Source organism: Corylus avellana, chromosome ca11 (assembly GCF_901000735.1).
Source record: "Corylus avellana chromosome ca11, CavTom2PMs-1.0".
Taxonomy (NCBI): domain Eukaryota; kingdom Viridiplantae; phylum Streptophyta; class Magnoliopsida; order Fagales; family Betulaceae; genus Corylus; species Corylus avellana.
In genome coordinates this window covers 11102953-11117305 of record NC_081551.1, presented here as the reverse complement: position 1 = coordinate 11117305, position 14353 = coordinate 11102953, and the positions used below count along the sequence as shown (strand labels likewise).

The following is a 14353-nucleotide window of genomic DNA, read 5'->3' as shown; positions in this document are numbered from 1 at the left end:
GATGAAAATCCATTGGAAAATCACATCCAATGGTGCCTTTAACAAAAGATGGTGTAAAGATAAACAATTTTTATCGAAAAAAGAATCAATCTTTATGAATTTTGTGCTTCAATATAGTAAACGAAGGTCGGATGTAGAACTCAAGAAGGAACATCTAACCAATCAACAATAAGCTACACAAACAGTAAAAACAAAAACAAAAACAAAAAAACAAAAAGGGACAAGGGAAGAAATATGACAAAAATATAGCAGGGTTCTAAAAGAAATGCACGAGTTCATGAAATGAGTTTTAAGTCTTCATTCAAAACAAAGAGAATAAAAAGAATAATTGTAAGGACAGGAAAGGAGAACCTTTCAAAAAGAAGTAAGAGAAAGTGAACATGTCACAGAGAGAGACTTAAGGACAAACTCAAGAGAACGTAAACTGAGTAAAGAAACATATGAAAAGAAAACAGTTGAAAACGAAGAAACAAATTGATAGGAGTTACAACAATCATATACAAGGTTCAAACCCTTCCATAAAATTACCGATAAGAGGGGAAAAAAAATCCTACAGTGAGTATAACTAAAGCACACAAGATTCAGGATACAAACCTCATTTTCAGAGGAACGAGGATTTTCAATAATCACTGCAGTTGATCCGTCATCTTCATGATTTATCATTGCAAAATTATCACCAAGCGAGCACAAAATAAATGACAAGACTTCTGTAAACCCGCACATTGCCATCTAACAGGAAAATAGAAAAGAGCAAAACTTAAACAAATAGAAGTAATAATCAAGAAAAAGTCACAACAGTCTGATTTTTTTCGCTTGAATATACATGAGGATTCTCTGCTCTATACCTCCAATCTGATAAGATGACTAAACTCTTCCAAGCGCAATGGCTTCAAAGACACAGCCCTTCCCTTCGAAATATTGTAACCCTTAGCAACTGCAATATCCTTAATATTGTTGTAGCCATAAGCAATAGCAACATCCTAAGCAATAAAAAACATTCGTTGTCAATAAAAATACAAGTGACAATCCAAACATGTTCGGTGAAGAAAGGCAAATTAGTAAAATGACCAGGTTTAGTACTATCAATACCTCCATAACATCACATGGATGAAGAACATCACTTCTAGTAGGGGGTACAGATACATTAATAGTGGATCTATCACCTGATACAGACTGCTCAGCATGCAATTGCATCCGATTTAACAAACTCGTGACCTGAAGGATAGGTCAAGAAAGTGAGAAGCCAATGCCAAAAAAGAAAAGAAAAAAAAGCAGCCAAGCCCTTACATATGCTTCAGTTATTTTCACTAAAATAAACAAATATAAAGGGTCTACATTGCAACGTGATAGCCTGTGTATAAGACCGCTAATCTAATTCTATGTTTGTTTGAAGGGAGAGTGGGGGCCTAATAGGGTGGGAGGAAGAAGAGAGAGAGGCGGGAAAGAGTCCCTCAGTTTGATTAGGGGGAATGTGAATGGAGAGGATAAATCCCATGGACCCCACCATTTCCAATCCATCTACAATTGGACGGATTGGAAAGCAGAGGGGGGAGAGCTTTTCTTTTCTTTTTTTGATAAATAATCAAGATATCATTAAAAGCATAGGGTGTCCCCAAGTAGAGCTTCTTTTCTGAAAAAAGAAAAGCGGGATATGAGGGAATAAATTTTGGTTGTATCCTCATCAAGCATTTCCCCTTACATCATTCCTTCCCCTGTCAACCAAACAACATGCAGGAGAGGTGGACACCTCTCTCTGGAATCCTTTCCCTTCTCCTCCCCTCTCCAACCCTTCTACTTCTTCCCGGCTACCAAACATAGTTAGCCATTTCAAAGGAAGAATTTTGTTATTAATTATATGTTGATCAGTTGTAAAAACTTGCAGTTATAGGAAACAAATTACTGAGAAGAATATAAAAAGAAAGATCAGAGACAGTGAACCAAGTTAGTGTTACTGGGACTGGATATACTGCCATAAGCTTGGTTTATTAGTCCAAGTCTATATCTCTTAGTATCCACATAGAATCTGACTTTTTAAGAACAAAAATTGACTTTGAATAGTCAATTTTAAGTGTTATGGTTTGTTGAAGGCATTATTGCCCTGTGGTTCTTTCCTCTACTTCCTTTTTTTCTTCTCACTTAGCGCACATCTTCCTTCTTTCAATATCTTCACATATTCCAGAAATTACAATTCACAACCAGATTCAGTTTTCCACTTATTCTACTCCTAATTTCAAACTTTTGACACCTTAAACTTACATCAAATAGAAACATTATCTTTTTTGTTGACACAGCATTATCTACCAATGATTTTTCTAACCTTCACATCCTGCCAAATATATGCAGACGCTGCCACTCTCGCACTTACACTATGCTTCAGTATTGTTAGTTTGAACCCTATGAAAAGACCTCTTATTTCTTTCTTTGCCCATTAGGCATGCAATGTGAGTCCACCAGGGCATATATTGTTCTCAGCAATCAAACTGATAAGAAATTAAGTACACTATTTATTGGCTATTGACTGCTTGACTTCTGAACCATAACGTGAAAACTTTTTATATAGATTAAGCTCAAGAAGCTGTCCTCAAGCTCAATTTGGGATAGGCTCAACCACTACACTACATGTATAGCACAAACAGATCTGGCTTAAGGCAAGCTCAAGCTCTATAAATTTCTGACTGAATAGTGCTCGAGTAAGTTGATACTTGGCTTGCCTTGGCACCATCCATAAAATTAATGGTTAAACCTCATCAAAACTTTTCCTTTTACTAGAGTTATAATTGGATGAACATAATTCCCATAAGCAAGTAGAGAATACCTTCAAAGGAGCCCAGCAACTATGAAGCAGTAGGACAACTCAAATTGAATCAAGACTACCAGGATGAGAGGATTCTTTTTTTTTTTGATGAATAATTACAATTTTATTGAAAAAAAAAAAAAAAAGGGCAAAGCCCTCACACACAAAAGAGTATACAACAGAGCCAAGGACCTAGTTGCTACTACAGTCTAGAAAACAAATCAGATCTACCAGATTTCCGGAGGGAAAGTTAGGAACATATACAATAGCCCAATCCAAGTTAGGAACATATACATATACAAGAATCAAACAGAAAATATACAGATATAATCTGCCAATTGGCAAAACATATCAAGACCAAACAAATAAAGACAGCATAAAGAACAGGAGTGAAACAATAAAACGCCACCAGCCCCACCCATAAATTTTAACAAAATAAATAAATACGCGCATACACACACACCCAAACAAAAACAACAACCATGACCACCATCTTGAATGACACATTTAGGTTTCATGAATCAAGAATGAGACATAATATAACAGAAATTGTAATACCTTCTCAGCCTCCAAGGGGACTCCAATTGCACCCGTAATATAAGATAGAGAAACCCCCATATTGTAGACAGATAATTCAGGATAAGTATACGACTTCCCATCAGAATATATCACTTCAACTGGTTCAATTTCAAACTTTCTTTCACAATATTCTGAAAAGGTTGTCACCTAGAAGAATAGAGGAAAACCATTCATTTATTTATCTACTACAAATAAGAAATAGCATCCACAACATGTTGAACTTCTAGAGTACCCACCACTGTGTTCAAAACAATCTTGGCTTTTGTTAGATCAGTGGCAGTGCATTCAATGAATACATTCTTTGTCTTTAGAGTGATTGCTGAGTGTGCACTATTGATAATGGGGGGTAAAGACAAAACAGTTCTGCATTAAACAAATAGAATTTTCAGGGGAAGAAAAAAAAGGAAATAAACATATTAGAACATCAAGAAGACATAAAAAATTTGGACTCTTTAGGTAAAATATTTTAGAGGGTGTTTTTTGCTTTTTAGTTGTGATGTGACATAAAGGTGAAAGCAGTTTGTGAGTATCTTGTAATTGGAGTTGTTTGTTAATACTTCTATTTATTTGCTAAAAAAGCCAAAAGCTATCCTAAAAAGTGTTGCCAAATGAGCCTTTTGTGTTCCCAATACAGTTTTCTAAAAGAAATTAAGAACAGATGTACAAAGGCTAAAAGATCTTTTTCTGTCAAAACTCAATAGAGACAATGGCGTTATTCAAGCATACACTCAGACTAAAATGAACAGTGTGAGCTCAACATCTTCAAAGCAAAGAAGCTCCATACTTCCCAAAAAAAAAAAAAAAAGGAAATTGATAGAAGAAATAAGACATAACAACAATTTAAATAAATTGGCTGGTAAAAGAGCTAAGAATCCTTATAATTGCATAAACATCAACAGACCATCATACCTGTTATGGTCATATATAACAGGGTACACTGGTGAGTTCTCAATTATGTGCAAAAACTTCTTGAGTTTCAAATCTGACTGCAGTGAAACATAAATTAAGAGATCATACACTAATATCTGCATGACTAATTTTTTTTAATATCTGCATGACTAATATAAAAATAAAATATACAAGCTCCTGAGAACTGTGCACAAGGGATGCATGCACAGATCAGAATCCTTTACAAAGAAATTGTAAATTCTCAAATTACAAAATTTAGGCTGTTTCTTTACATTGAAACGCTTGAAAAATGCTACATATTAAAAAGGTGGCATGTTAAATTTGAGAATTGAGTATATTTTTATCAGGTTCTTGCTCTCTATGTTGTAAAAAAGCTTTGAGCAAACAATTGTCTTTTGGTTTTCTAAAGAAAAAGTGTTTCTACAAAAGTGAAGAACAAGCTTTTTCGAGAAAAAAAATATTTTTGACTACATCGATAATATGCCACAATTTTTTTTTTTTTGATAAGTAAAGATTATATATCAAAAGCGCAAAGGGGCGCAACCCAAAACCCAAGTACACAAGGAATATACAAGAGAAAACGCCTAATTAGGAGAAGAAAAAAAAACAAGGAAGTCAAAATAACTAATCACTAAAGGAGCAAGCCAAGCTGCTGTCCAAGTGAAAAGCGTGTAGAAGAAAAATGCCTTGAGGTCCTCCAAAGATCTCTCAGAATCCTCAAAGCATCTCGCATTCATTTCTAATCATAAACATCATACTATGCAAAGGGGAGCCATTTTCCACACAACGGCACTTTGTGAACGCCCTCCCGACGACCAACAAGCGAACAAATCCACCACCTTTTGAGGCATGACCCATGATAATCCAAATCGGCTAAAAATAGCATCCCATAGAGAGCGAGCAATCTCACAATGGAGAAGATGATCAATCGTTTCCCCATCCAATTTGCACAAACCACATCTATTGATCACAATGAGATTCCTTTTCTGAAGATTATCGATTGTGAGAATCTTCCCTAGCACCGCCGTCCAAGTAAAGAAGGCCACTCTCGAGGGTGCCTTGGTGCGCCAAATACTCTTTCAAGGGAAATGACTAGCCTCAATACTAGCCAAGGCATTATAGTAGGAGCGAACATTGAACTTCCCTTTACTGGACGGAATCCACCACATTTTATCCTCGCCTTCCCTATTCATTTTATGAGAGTATAACAAAGTATAGAATGAGGCTAGCACTTCTAATTCCCAATCATGAATCAACCGAGAAAAGCTAACATTCCATTGAAGAGCTCCCCCCATGAGATCCAAGTTGCCAGCAATAGATGCGTCTTTAGCATTAGCAATGGTGTAAAGACCAGGAAAAACAACCTTATGACACGCTTCTCCGCACCAAACGTCATCCCAAAATTTGATTTTGGAACCATCTCCTAGATCAAATCTTGTATGGCTAGACAACATCCGCCACCCCCTACTAATATACCTCCAAAGGCCCACCCCATGAGACCCCGATATATTGATAGAATGCCAACCCCCCCATTCGGATCCATATTTGGCATCCACGACCATTCGCCACCAAGCCCTTCTCTCATGCCCATTACGCCATAGCCACTTCCCTAACAAAGCTTGGTTGAACAATCTCAATTTCCTGATCCCTAAACCTCCTTCGGAAATAGGAGAGCAAATCTTATCCCATTTAACCAAATGATATTTGAATTCATCATTTAAACCTCCCCATAGAAAATCACATTGGAACTTCTCTATACGCTTAGCCACCGAGACAGGAATAGGGAAGAGGGAAAGGAAATAAGTAGGAAGATTAGAGAGAGTGCTCTTTATAAGAGTGACCCTACCTCCCTTGGAAAGATACATTCTTTTCTAGCTCACCAACCTCCGATCAATCTTTTCCAAAATGTCATCCCAGATAGATTTTGCCTTAAAGCGAGCACCCAAGGGGAGTCCCAGGTATTTCAAAGGCAACGACTCCATCTCACAACCCAAAACACTGCCCAATTCTTCCATATTATCCACATCACCTACAGGGACCAAAGCCGATTTATCCATATTCACCTTTAGACCCAAAATAGCTTCGAAACAAACCAAAAGGGCTTTAAGAGAACGAATTTGATCAAGATTCACCCTACAAAATACCAACGTGTCATCTGCAAACAAGAGATGAGAAATGTTGACCCTCTCCGATGGCCTGTTTCCCACGGAAAAGCCCGAAATGAAACCATTCTCAGTGGCAGCAGCAACCATCCTACTAAACGCCTACATAACCATGACAAACAGAAATGGAGACAATGGATCTCCCTGCCACACCCCTGGGAGCTACTAAAGAAACCAGCAGGAGTACCATTGATCAAAACGGAGAAGCGAGCGGTCGAGATACATTGCTCAAAGAGCACCACTTCTCCCCAAATCCACATCTCCTCAATAAATACAAAAGAAATTTCCAGTCAATGTGATCATAAGCCTTCTCTACATCCAATTTACAAAGCGAACCCGATTCCCCATAACTGATACGACTATCCAGGCATTCACTTGCTATAAGAACCGAATCCGTGATTTGTCTTCCTCTAATGAATGCATTCTGAGGCTTTGATATCACCCTATCCAACACCCTCCTCGTTCTATTAGCAAGAACTATGGCAATAATCTTATACATCCCACTAATAAGGCTAATAGGGCGAAACTCCTTAAGCTCGAAAGCTCCAGGAATCTTTGGAATAACAGAAATAAAAGTAGCATTAAAGCTTTTTTCGAACTTACCCCGAGTATGAAATTCTCCATAATGTCTTCCTTGATCACTTCCCAACAATCTTGGAAGAACGCCATTGAGAAACCGTCTGGCCCCGGCGCCTTGTCTCTATCCATACCTTTCACTACCGCCAACACTTCCTTTTCCTCAAAAGAACATTCTAGCCGATCAGCCTCTCCCGCTCCCAAACAATCAAAGGTAAGGTTGTCCAACCTAGGCCTCCAATTGCATTGTTCAACGAATAAAGACTTGTAGAAATGTACCGCATGATCCCTAATGTTGTCTTGATTAGAAGAAGGGACACCATTAATGGACAAGGAATCAATGGAGTTGCATCTTCTATTAGAGTTGGCAATCTGATGAAAGAACTTAGTGCACTTATCACCATCCTTGAGCCAACGGATCCTAGATTTTTGTCTCCAACTAATTTCTTCTTGTAAAAGAGCAATCTCCAATTCCCTAACAATCACCCTTTTTCTATTCTTCTCTTCTTCATCCAATCTATCCATGGCCTTCAATTCTTCTGCTTTCTCTTTGCAAATAACATTCACATTTCCAAATTCATTCTCATTCCATCTTATGATATCCATCTTTAACATCTTAAGCTTTGGTGCCAAAATGAAACTCGAAGTGCCAAAAAAATTGTAAGAAGACCACCGAGCTTGCACCTTTTCCACAAAACCATCAGCTTTTAACCACATATTCTCAATTTGAAAGGCTTCTTACCCCCGATCATACCGTCACAATCAAGCAAGATGAGAAAATGATCCGAGCACAATCTAAGCAACCTCTTCTGAAACAGGCTAGGATATTTGGCTTCCCATTCTAGAAAGATTAAAAAACGATCAATTCTAGACCGAGAATGAGCATTGGACCAAGTAAAAGTCCCTCCTGCAAGTGGAATGTCCATAAGCCCCTGTTCGGAGATGAAGTCCGACAACTCTGACATTGCGTTAGTGAACCGCGCTCCCCCCGACCTTTCACTAGGAAAGTGCGTAACATTAAAATCACCTCCAATAACCCATGGCACCTCCCACCAACTAGAAAGGCCAGCCAGCTCTTCCCATAGAAAACATCTCAAGTAATCCAAATTTGGTCCATAAACCCTCGCAAAAGCCCATGTAAAATCATCCTCTACATTCTTGAATAAACAGGCTGCAACGAACTCCCCCACATAGACCTCGATCTTCAAAACCACCCTTCTATCCCACATCACCAAAATGCCACCAGAAGCACCAATCGACGTTAGCACAACCCCACAAATTATTCACAAAACTGCTGGAAATCGAATCCATCTTCGTCTCCTGTAAGCACACAATGTCTACCTTCCATTGCCTAAGCATATTCCTCACCCTCAAGCACTTATTGCCCTCATTCAAACCCCTCACATTCCAAGAAACAATCCTGGGCTTCATGACAGATCTCTATGAGTTCTTTCCTTAGCCCTCCCCCTACCAGCATTCCTGTCATAATTAATGGAGCACGCAAGGTTATTGAGTTCTCTCATACCTTTCTTCCCCGTATTTGAGGCCATTCCCATTCCCATTCCTTCATTACTCGCAATAATAGTCACGAACAGCTCTAAAAGCTTCCTTTCATACCCATCACACGAGATCCCCACATAATGACTAAACTCCTCCACAAGCTTCAGAAATTTATCAACAGAATTAGACCCCTTTTTTGCCAAAAACCACTTAGCTGGACAGCACGCCAGTGGATTGTGCTCTTCCACCTCATATTCTTCCAATTCCAGACCTGTCAACCTGGACTCCCTGAGAATAATAGAATTCTCCATCAAATGAGGAACAATAGACACCTCCATGCTGGCTTTAGGGGATTCACTATTCCTGTCCTCTTGGTTTTCTAAAGGAACATCCACACAATCTCCCATCATATTTCCCATCCTCCACCTCTGCCCCAGTCGAAGAAAAATCCACTATTCTAGTTTCAATCTCGCATGCTATCAAAGATGATAGGCTAGCGGCAATCTTTGCTCTCGATGATTCTACAACCCCAAGATTATCCCCCTCGCTGCCTAAATACCCAGGAACAGCCCTTTCGGCACCTCCCGATACTCAGAGACTGCCGAAGTGCCTGCCGCTGGAGTTTCCAGAAGCTTTGAGCCCCTATCGCCGCCCCCCACCTCACCCACTTCCTCCAAAGGCTTCACCGGCACCCTATGTCGCTGGCCTAGGTATAACACACCATTCAACATGCCGGTCAGCCCCATACCCACATTGATCGGAGCTTTTCTCAATATACCCAACTTAGATCTTGCCGATGAACCTACCTGAGGTTGACCTATCATAAAACGATGCCCGGCGACAGACGAGGAAGCTCCTGGGTCACCTGGTTTGGTCATCTTTCTCGTCCTTTGAATCTGTTTCACTCTTCTTGGCCTTAGTCTCCTGTATTTCTTACCAAATCTTCTGAGCCCAGCCCCTATTGCATGATTCACGCCCATCTTCTGGTTGGGCTGAACGTTCACTTCTTCCAATATTGTAGTATCGGTTTGCGCAGGCCCAAGCTCTGAAGGCCCATTGACGTATGAAGCCCGTTTGCCCAATGCCAATCTCTCCAAGCAACATCTAATCTCCAGCTGTAATTTCTCCAACAAATTTCTTAGATTGTCGTATTCGCTACCTCCAAATACCACGTATCCATTATCAGAACATTCCTTCCTTCCAGTACAGTCCTTCGTAACCGCCATCGCATGAGACAAAGCTTTGCTACCCAACAAAACAGTTGTCGCTGGAGCTGGGTTGGCCGGAGAACTATATTGCACCAATGACAGAATCGTCGGAAAATCTTTGGCGTACCTCTGTTTCTCTTCTTCTTCCACCAAATTATCCATATCCTTCTCCTTGCCCTTTGATGTCGCCGGACATCCCACCATAGACTTGAGAATGGTTACTGGACCTGATATCGCCGGACAATCCACGGGAGACTTGAGGATGGTCACTGGACCGGAGCTAACTGGAACAGAAACTTGTCTGCACTTCTTCGTCTGTAACTCACTTGGACCTGCATTTCCTTCCGACAGCCATTTGGGCACCCTAGCGACAGGTTCAAACGATGGCCCAAATAATTCCTCATTCGGGCACAGTGTGGATTGTAACACCTCAGTATAGCTTCTCCTCTTCTTCCCTGCATCGTTTCTTTGATTCAAATAAGGTTCAAGGAACCTTATGGCTATTTGCAGTTCAGACTCAAGTTTGTTCCAACCTATCTGATTTTTTCCTTCCGGCACCATGACTGCCTTACACTTCTCCCTCCCCTCACATTCTTCAATCACCAAAAAACTGCCATACCTATTAGAACATTTCTGGGCTAGCACTTGAGGGTACCCTGGTTTAGATTGATCTCTAAAGACTCTAGAATCCTTCACTGAAATCAACTCCTCAAAAATGTGCAACAGCCATACTGCTTCACTACTTCCTAGCCTTATGAACCTCACTAAACCCTTGCTTCTCTCCTTGAATATCAAATTAGTATCGCCATCCATTACCATCATCTAAAAATCTTTGGATTCCACCGACCAACTTCTTGATAAACCCATCTCACCACCACCAGCAGCCCGCCTGAAACAAAAAACTATTCCTCCCACACCTTCTCCGGGAAGGAAAAGAAGAGAGAGAAGAGAGCTTTTTTTTTTTGCCACAATTTTAATAGGTGCATTTTTCAAACGCTTTGATGTAAAGAAACGTCCTAAATTCTATAATTCAAGAATGAGATCCTAATCATGCATGTACAATCGCCAATATCACAATCTTTGTGTGTGCTATGTAAAAATTATATATTTAAAAAATAATAATAAATAAAATAAAGGGCTAAGTACCTTTTACCCCCTGTAGTTTAATGACTTTATTTTTTTCCACCTCAGTTTCAATTCGTATCATAAATCGTAACTCGCTTATGGCTAAACACAGAAATGGTTCATCTGTCCATCTTCCATCCCAAAATTAACAGAAATCCACATCAAACCAATCAAAAATTACCAAGTGGCCACATGCCTCATTAAAAAAAGGTGGCTTAAGCCACCCTTTTAGACAAAATGGGCTTAGCCAGTATGGGGGTACCAAAACCATCCCAAAGGGTCGTGGGGGTGGTTTCAATCAACCCCTACGGTCAAACCACCCTCATGGTGTGACATCCCACATTGCCTGGGTGTGGAAAAAGATGATGTGTTTATATGGAATATACTCTATCTAAATGGTATGAGACATTTTGGGGTAAATCCAATAATAAAAACCGTGCGGGCTTGGCCCAAAGCGGACAATATCATATCACTTGGAGCAGTCTGGGGTTGGCCAAACTACGCCCAAGACTAGCCATGGGGGTGGGGGTCGCTCAAACCGGCCATGGGGGGAGCCATCCACCCCATGTTGTCAGAAGGGCGGTGGCATGAGCCACCCCCTTCTTTTTCTTATCAAAAAGTTAAAAAAAAAAAAAAAAAAAAAAAAAAAAAAATTAATGTAGCGGCATCCTCGGAGGTCCTTAAGGTAAACCCGAGAGACCCGCATCTTCCCATGGATACTCCGGCGACTTTCTCAGGCGGAGGGGGGAATGGGTCAGCGACAGGAGGGATTCCCAGGGAGATAAGCGGCAAGTCTGTGGGGGGTGCTGGTATTTTCCGGGCAGAAGAGCGAACCATAGAGTTGGAGCCCGTAAGTCCGGTGATGAAGACCCAGTCCTCCGGCAACGAGTCAACCTTGTTAACATATAGGAGGAGGAAGAATGGGCCGCAGAGAGGGGATGAGACATTGGTGGGTCCACTAGGACCCTCAACTGCGACGTCTGGACAGTTTAAGGGGCCCATGGGTCTGTCGCCGGAAAAATCTCAGAGGGTGCCGGAGACCCTTCCGTCGTCGGAGGAACTCCAGAAGGCGCCGGAGAGGCCTAGGGAGACCGGAGAGGCTGGGAAAGGTATGTGTTGGGCCAACCGTCAGCTTCTGAGGGGGAGTCCCTCTTGCCGGAAGTCTGGGATGGCTGCGGGGGAATGGGTTCAGCAGGATTGTCGGGGGGTGGAAGAGAGTTTGGGCCCATTGACTCAATTTGGGCAAAAAAGACTGGATCGATCATCGGTTTTGGAGTTTTTTGAGTCTGATTCAGGCATGGATGGGGACAAAGTTGCTGAAGCTGCAGTTTTGGAGGAGTTAGGGTCAGACTCGATCTCATCCAGCTGGGTAGTTGGAAAATGCCTCAAATTTTGCCCAAAAATTGGTGTTTCCGATGAGGGGAAAAAGGAGGAATTGGAGGCATTATTCAATGCTATAGAAGCTTCTAGAATGCAGTACAATTCGGATTTGGGAGGTGCTTCTGCCTGTGTTCCTGCACTCAAAGGACTTGAAGAGATTGAGGAAGATGAGAAGGGTCGTTTTGGTGGATCATGAAGCTTAATATAGTAGTTTGGAATGTGAGAGGGTTGAATGCCCTCAAAAAAAGATTGCGCATTAGGGGTCTTTTAAAGGAATGGAAAGTAGATGTAGTGTGTTTGATTGAGACGAAGATGGAGACCATCTCCAGAGAGGTGATTCATAGTCTTTGGGGAGGTCAGCATGTGGGGTGGAAGTATAAAGGTTCTAATGGTGCGTCGGGGGGGATGCTAATGATGTGGGATAGGAGGGTAGTGGAGTGTAAGGAGGAGTGTGTGGGACATTTCACTTTGGCGTGCTCCTTTCAAAATGTAGAGGATAGATGGGTTTGGGTGTTTGGGGGAGTGTATGGGCCGAATGAGGATTTGGAGAGAAGGGCTCTTTGGGAAGAATTGGCTGGTTTGATGAGGGTGTGGGAGGTCCCTTGGTGTTTGGGCGGGGATTTTAATAGTGTTCGCTTTCCCAGTGAGCGCACCAATGGTTCTTATTTCTCTTCGGGCATGATGGATTTCTCAGACTTCATCTCAGAGAATAATATGGTGGATATTCCGATGGTGGGGGGTCAATTTACTTGGTCCAATAATCAAGAAGATGAGAGTTGGTCGAGGATTGATCGGTTCTTGCTTTCTTCGGATTGGGAGGACCACTACCCAACAGTATCACAAAGGAGACTTCAACGCCTGCTCTCGGATCACTTTCCTTTATTATTGGACTGTGGGACTCCTTGTGGAGGTAAGAAGAGTTTTAAATTTGAAAATATGTGGCTTAAGGCAGAGGGCTTCGTTGATAAGGTTGCTTCTTGGTGGGGGTCATATTCGTTTGAGGGTTTGCCTAGTTTTGTGCTAGCTAATAAACTAAAAGCCCTTAAAGTGGACTTGAAAAAGTGGAATGAGGAGGTCTTTGGGGATATTGGGAGGAAAAAAAAGGAGTTGTTGGGAGATATCCAGGAGTTGGATGAGCTGGCAGAATCGAGAGGTTTAGATCAGGAGGAGAAAGTCCGGAAGGTGGACAAGTTGAAAGATTTGGAGAATACATTGTTATGTGAAGAAATTCATTGGCGCCAAAAATCGAGAGCTTTGTGGCTCAAGGAGGGGGATCGAAATACTCGTTTTTTCCACAAGATGGCTAACTCTCATCGAAGGTACAATAGTGTGGAAGTGCTTCATATTAATGGCGTGTTATCAGGTGATCCAGTTGAGGTGAAAGATCACATAGTGCAGTTTTACCAAAGCCTTTATTCGGAACAAAGCACTTGGCGCCCTAGAATGGATAACCAGCCGTTTTTGACCATCGAAGAGGAGGATAATAGGTGGTTAGAAAGAGATTTTGAGGAAAAGGAGGTTTGGGAGGTGGTAAAAGGCATGGATGGTGATAAGGCTCTGGGCCCAGATGGCTTTTCCATGGCTTTTTTTCAAGCTTGCTGGGGTGTTATTAAACAAGACGTTATGGCGGTTTTTGCAGAGTTCTATCGTAGACGTCAATTGGTGAAGAGCTTGAATGCAACTTTTATTTCCTTGATTCCGAAGAAGGCGGATGCGGTGGAGATGAAGGACTTTCGGCCCATTAGCCTGGTGGGAGGAGTGTATAAGATTGTGTCTAAGGTTCTTGCTAATAGGATGAAAACTGTTTTGGGTAAGGTCATCTCCTATTCTCAAAACGCTTTTATTGGGGGTCGGCAAATCCTAGATTCCGTTCTCATTGCAAATGAATGTGTGGATAGTCGCATGAAATCAGGGGTGCCAGGTGTTCTTTGTAAATTGGACTTGGAAATTGGACTTGGAAAAGGCCTATGACCATGTAAATTGGGACTTTGTTCTGTATTTGCTGCATAGATGTGGGTTTGGCGAGAGGTGGAGGGCTTGGATAGAGTGGTGTATCAAGACGGTAAGATTCTCCATTCTTGTGAATGGTTCTCCGGACGGGTTCTTTAATAGTTCGAGGG

General features: G+C 41.4%; 1 protein-coding gene across 1 annotated transcript in view; it reads right to left on the bottom strand.

Moving 5' to 3' along the window:
* LOC132166376 (phenylalanine--tRNA ligase beta subunit, cytoplasmic) overlaps positions 1–14353 on the bottom strand; it is a 64727-nt gene that overhangs the window by 25382 nt on the left and 24992 nt on the right. Inside the window, exons 9-14 of the mRNA XM_059577179.1 lie at positions 4283–4359; positions 3610–3736; positions 3353–3520; positions 1090–1215; positions 846–980; positions 595–729 (exon numbers count right to left, since the gene is read on the bottom strand). Coding sequence (XP_059433162.1) covers positions 595–729; positions 846–980; positions 1090–1215; positions 3353–3520; positions 3610–3736; positions 4283–4359 — 768 coding nt within the window. The remainder of the gene's footprint in view (positions 1–594; positions 730–845; positions 981–1089; positions 1216–3352; positions 3521–3609; positions 3737–4282; positions 4360–14353) is intronic.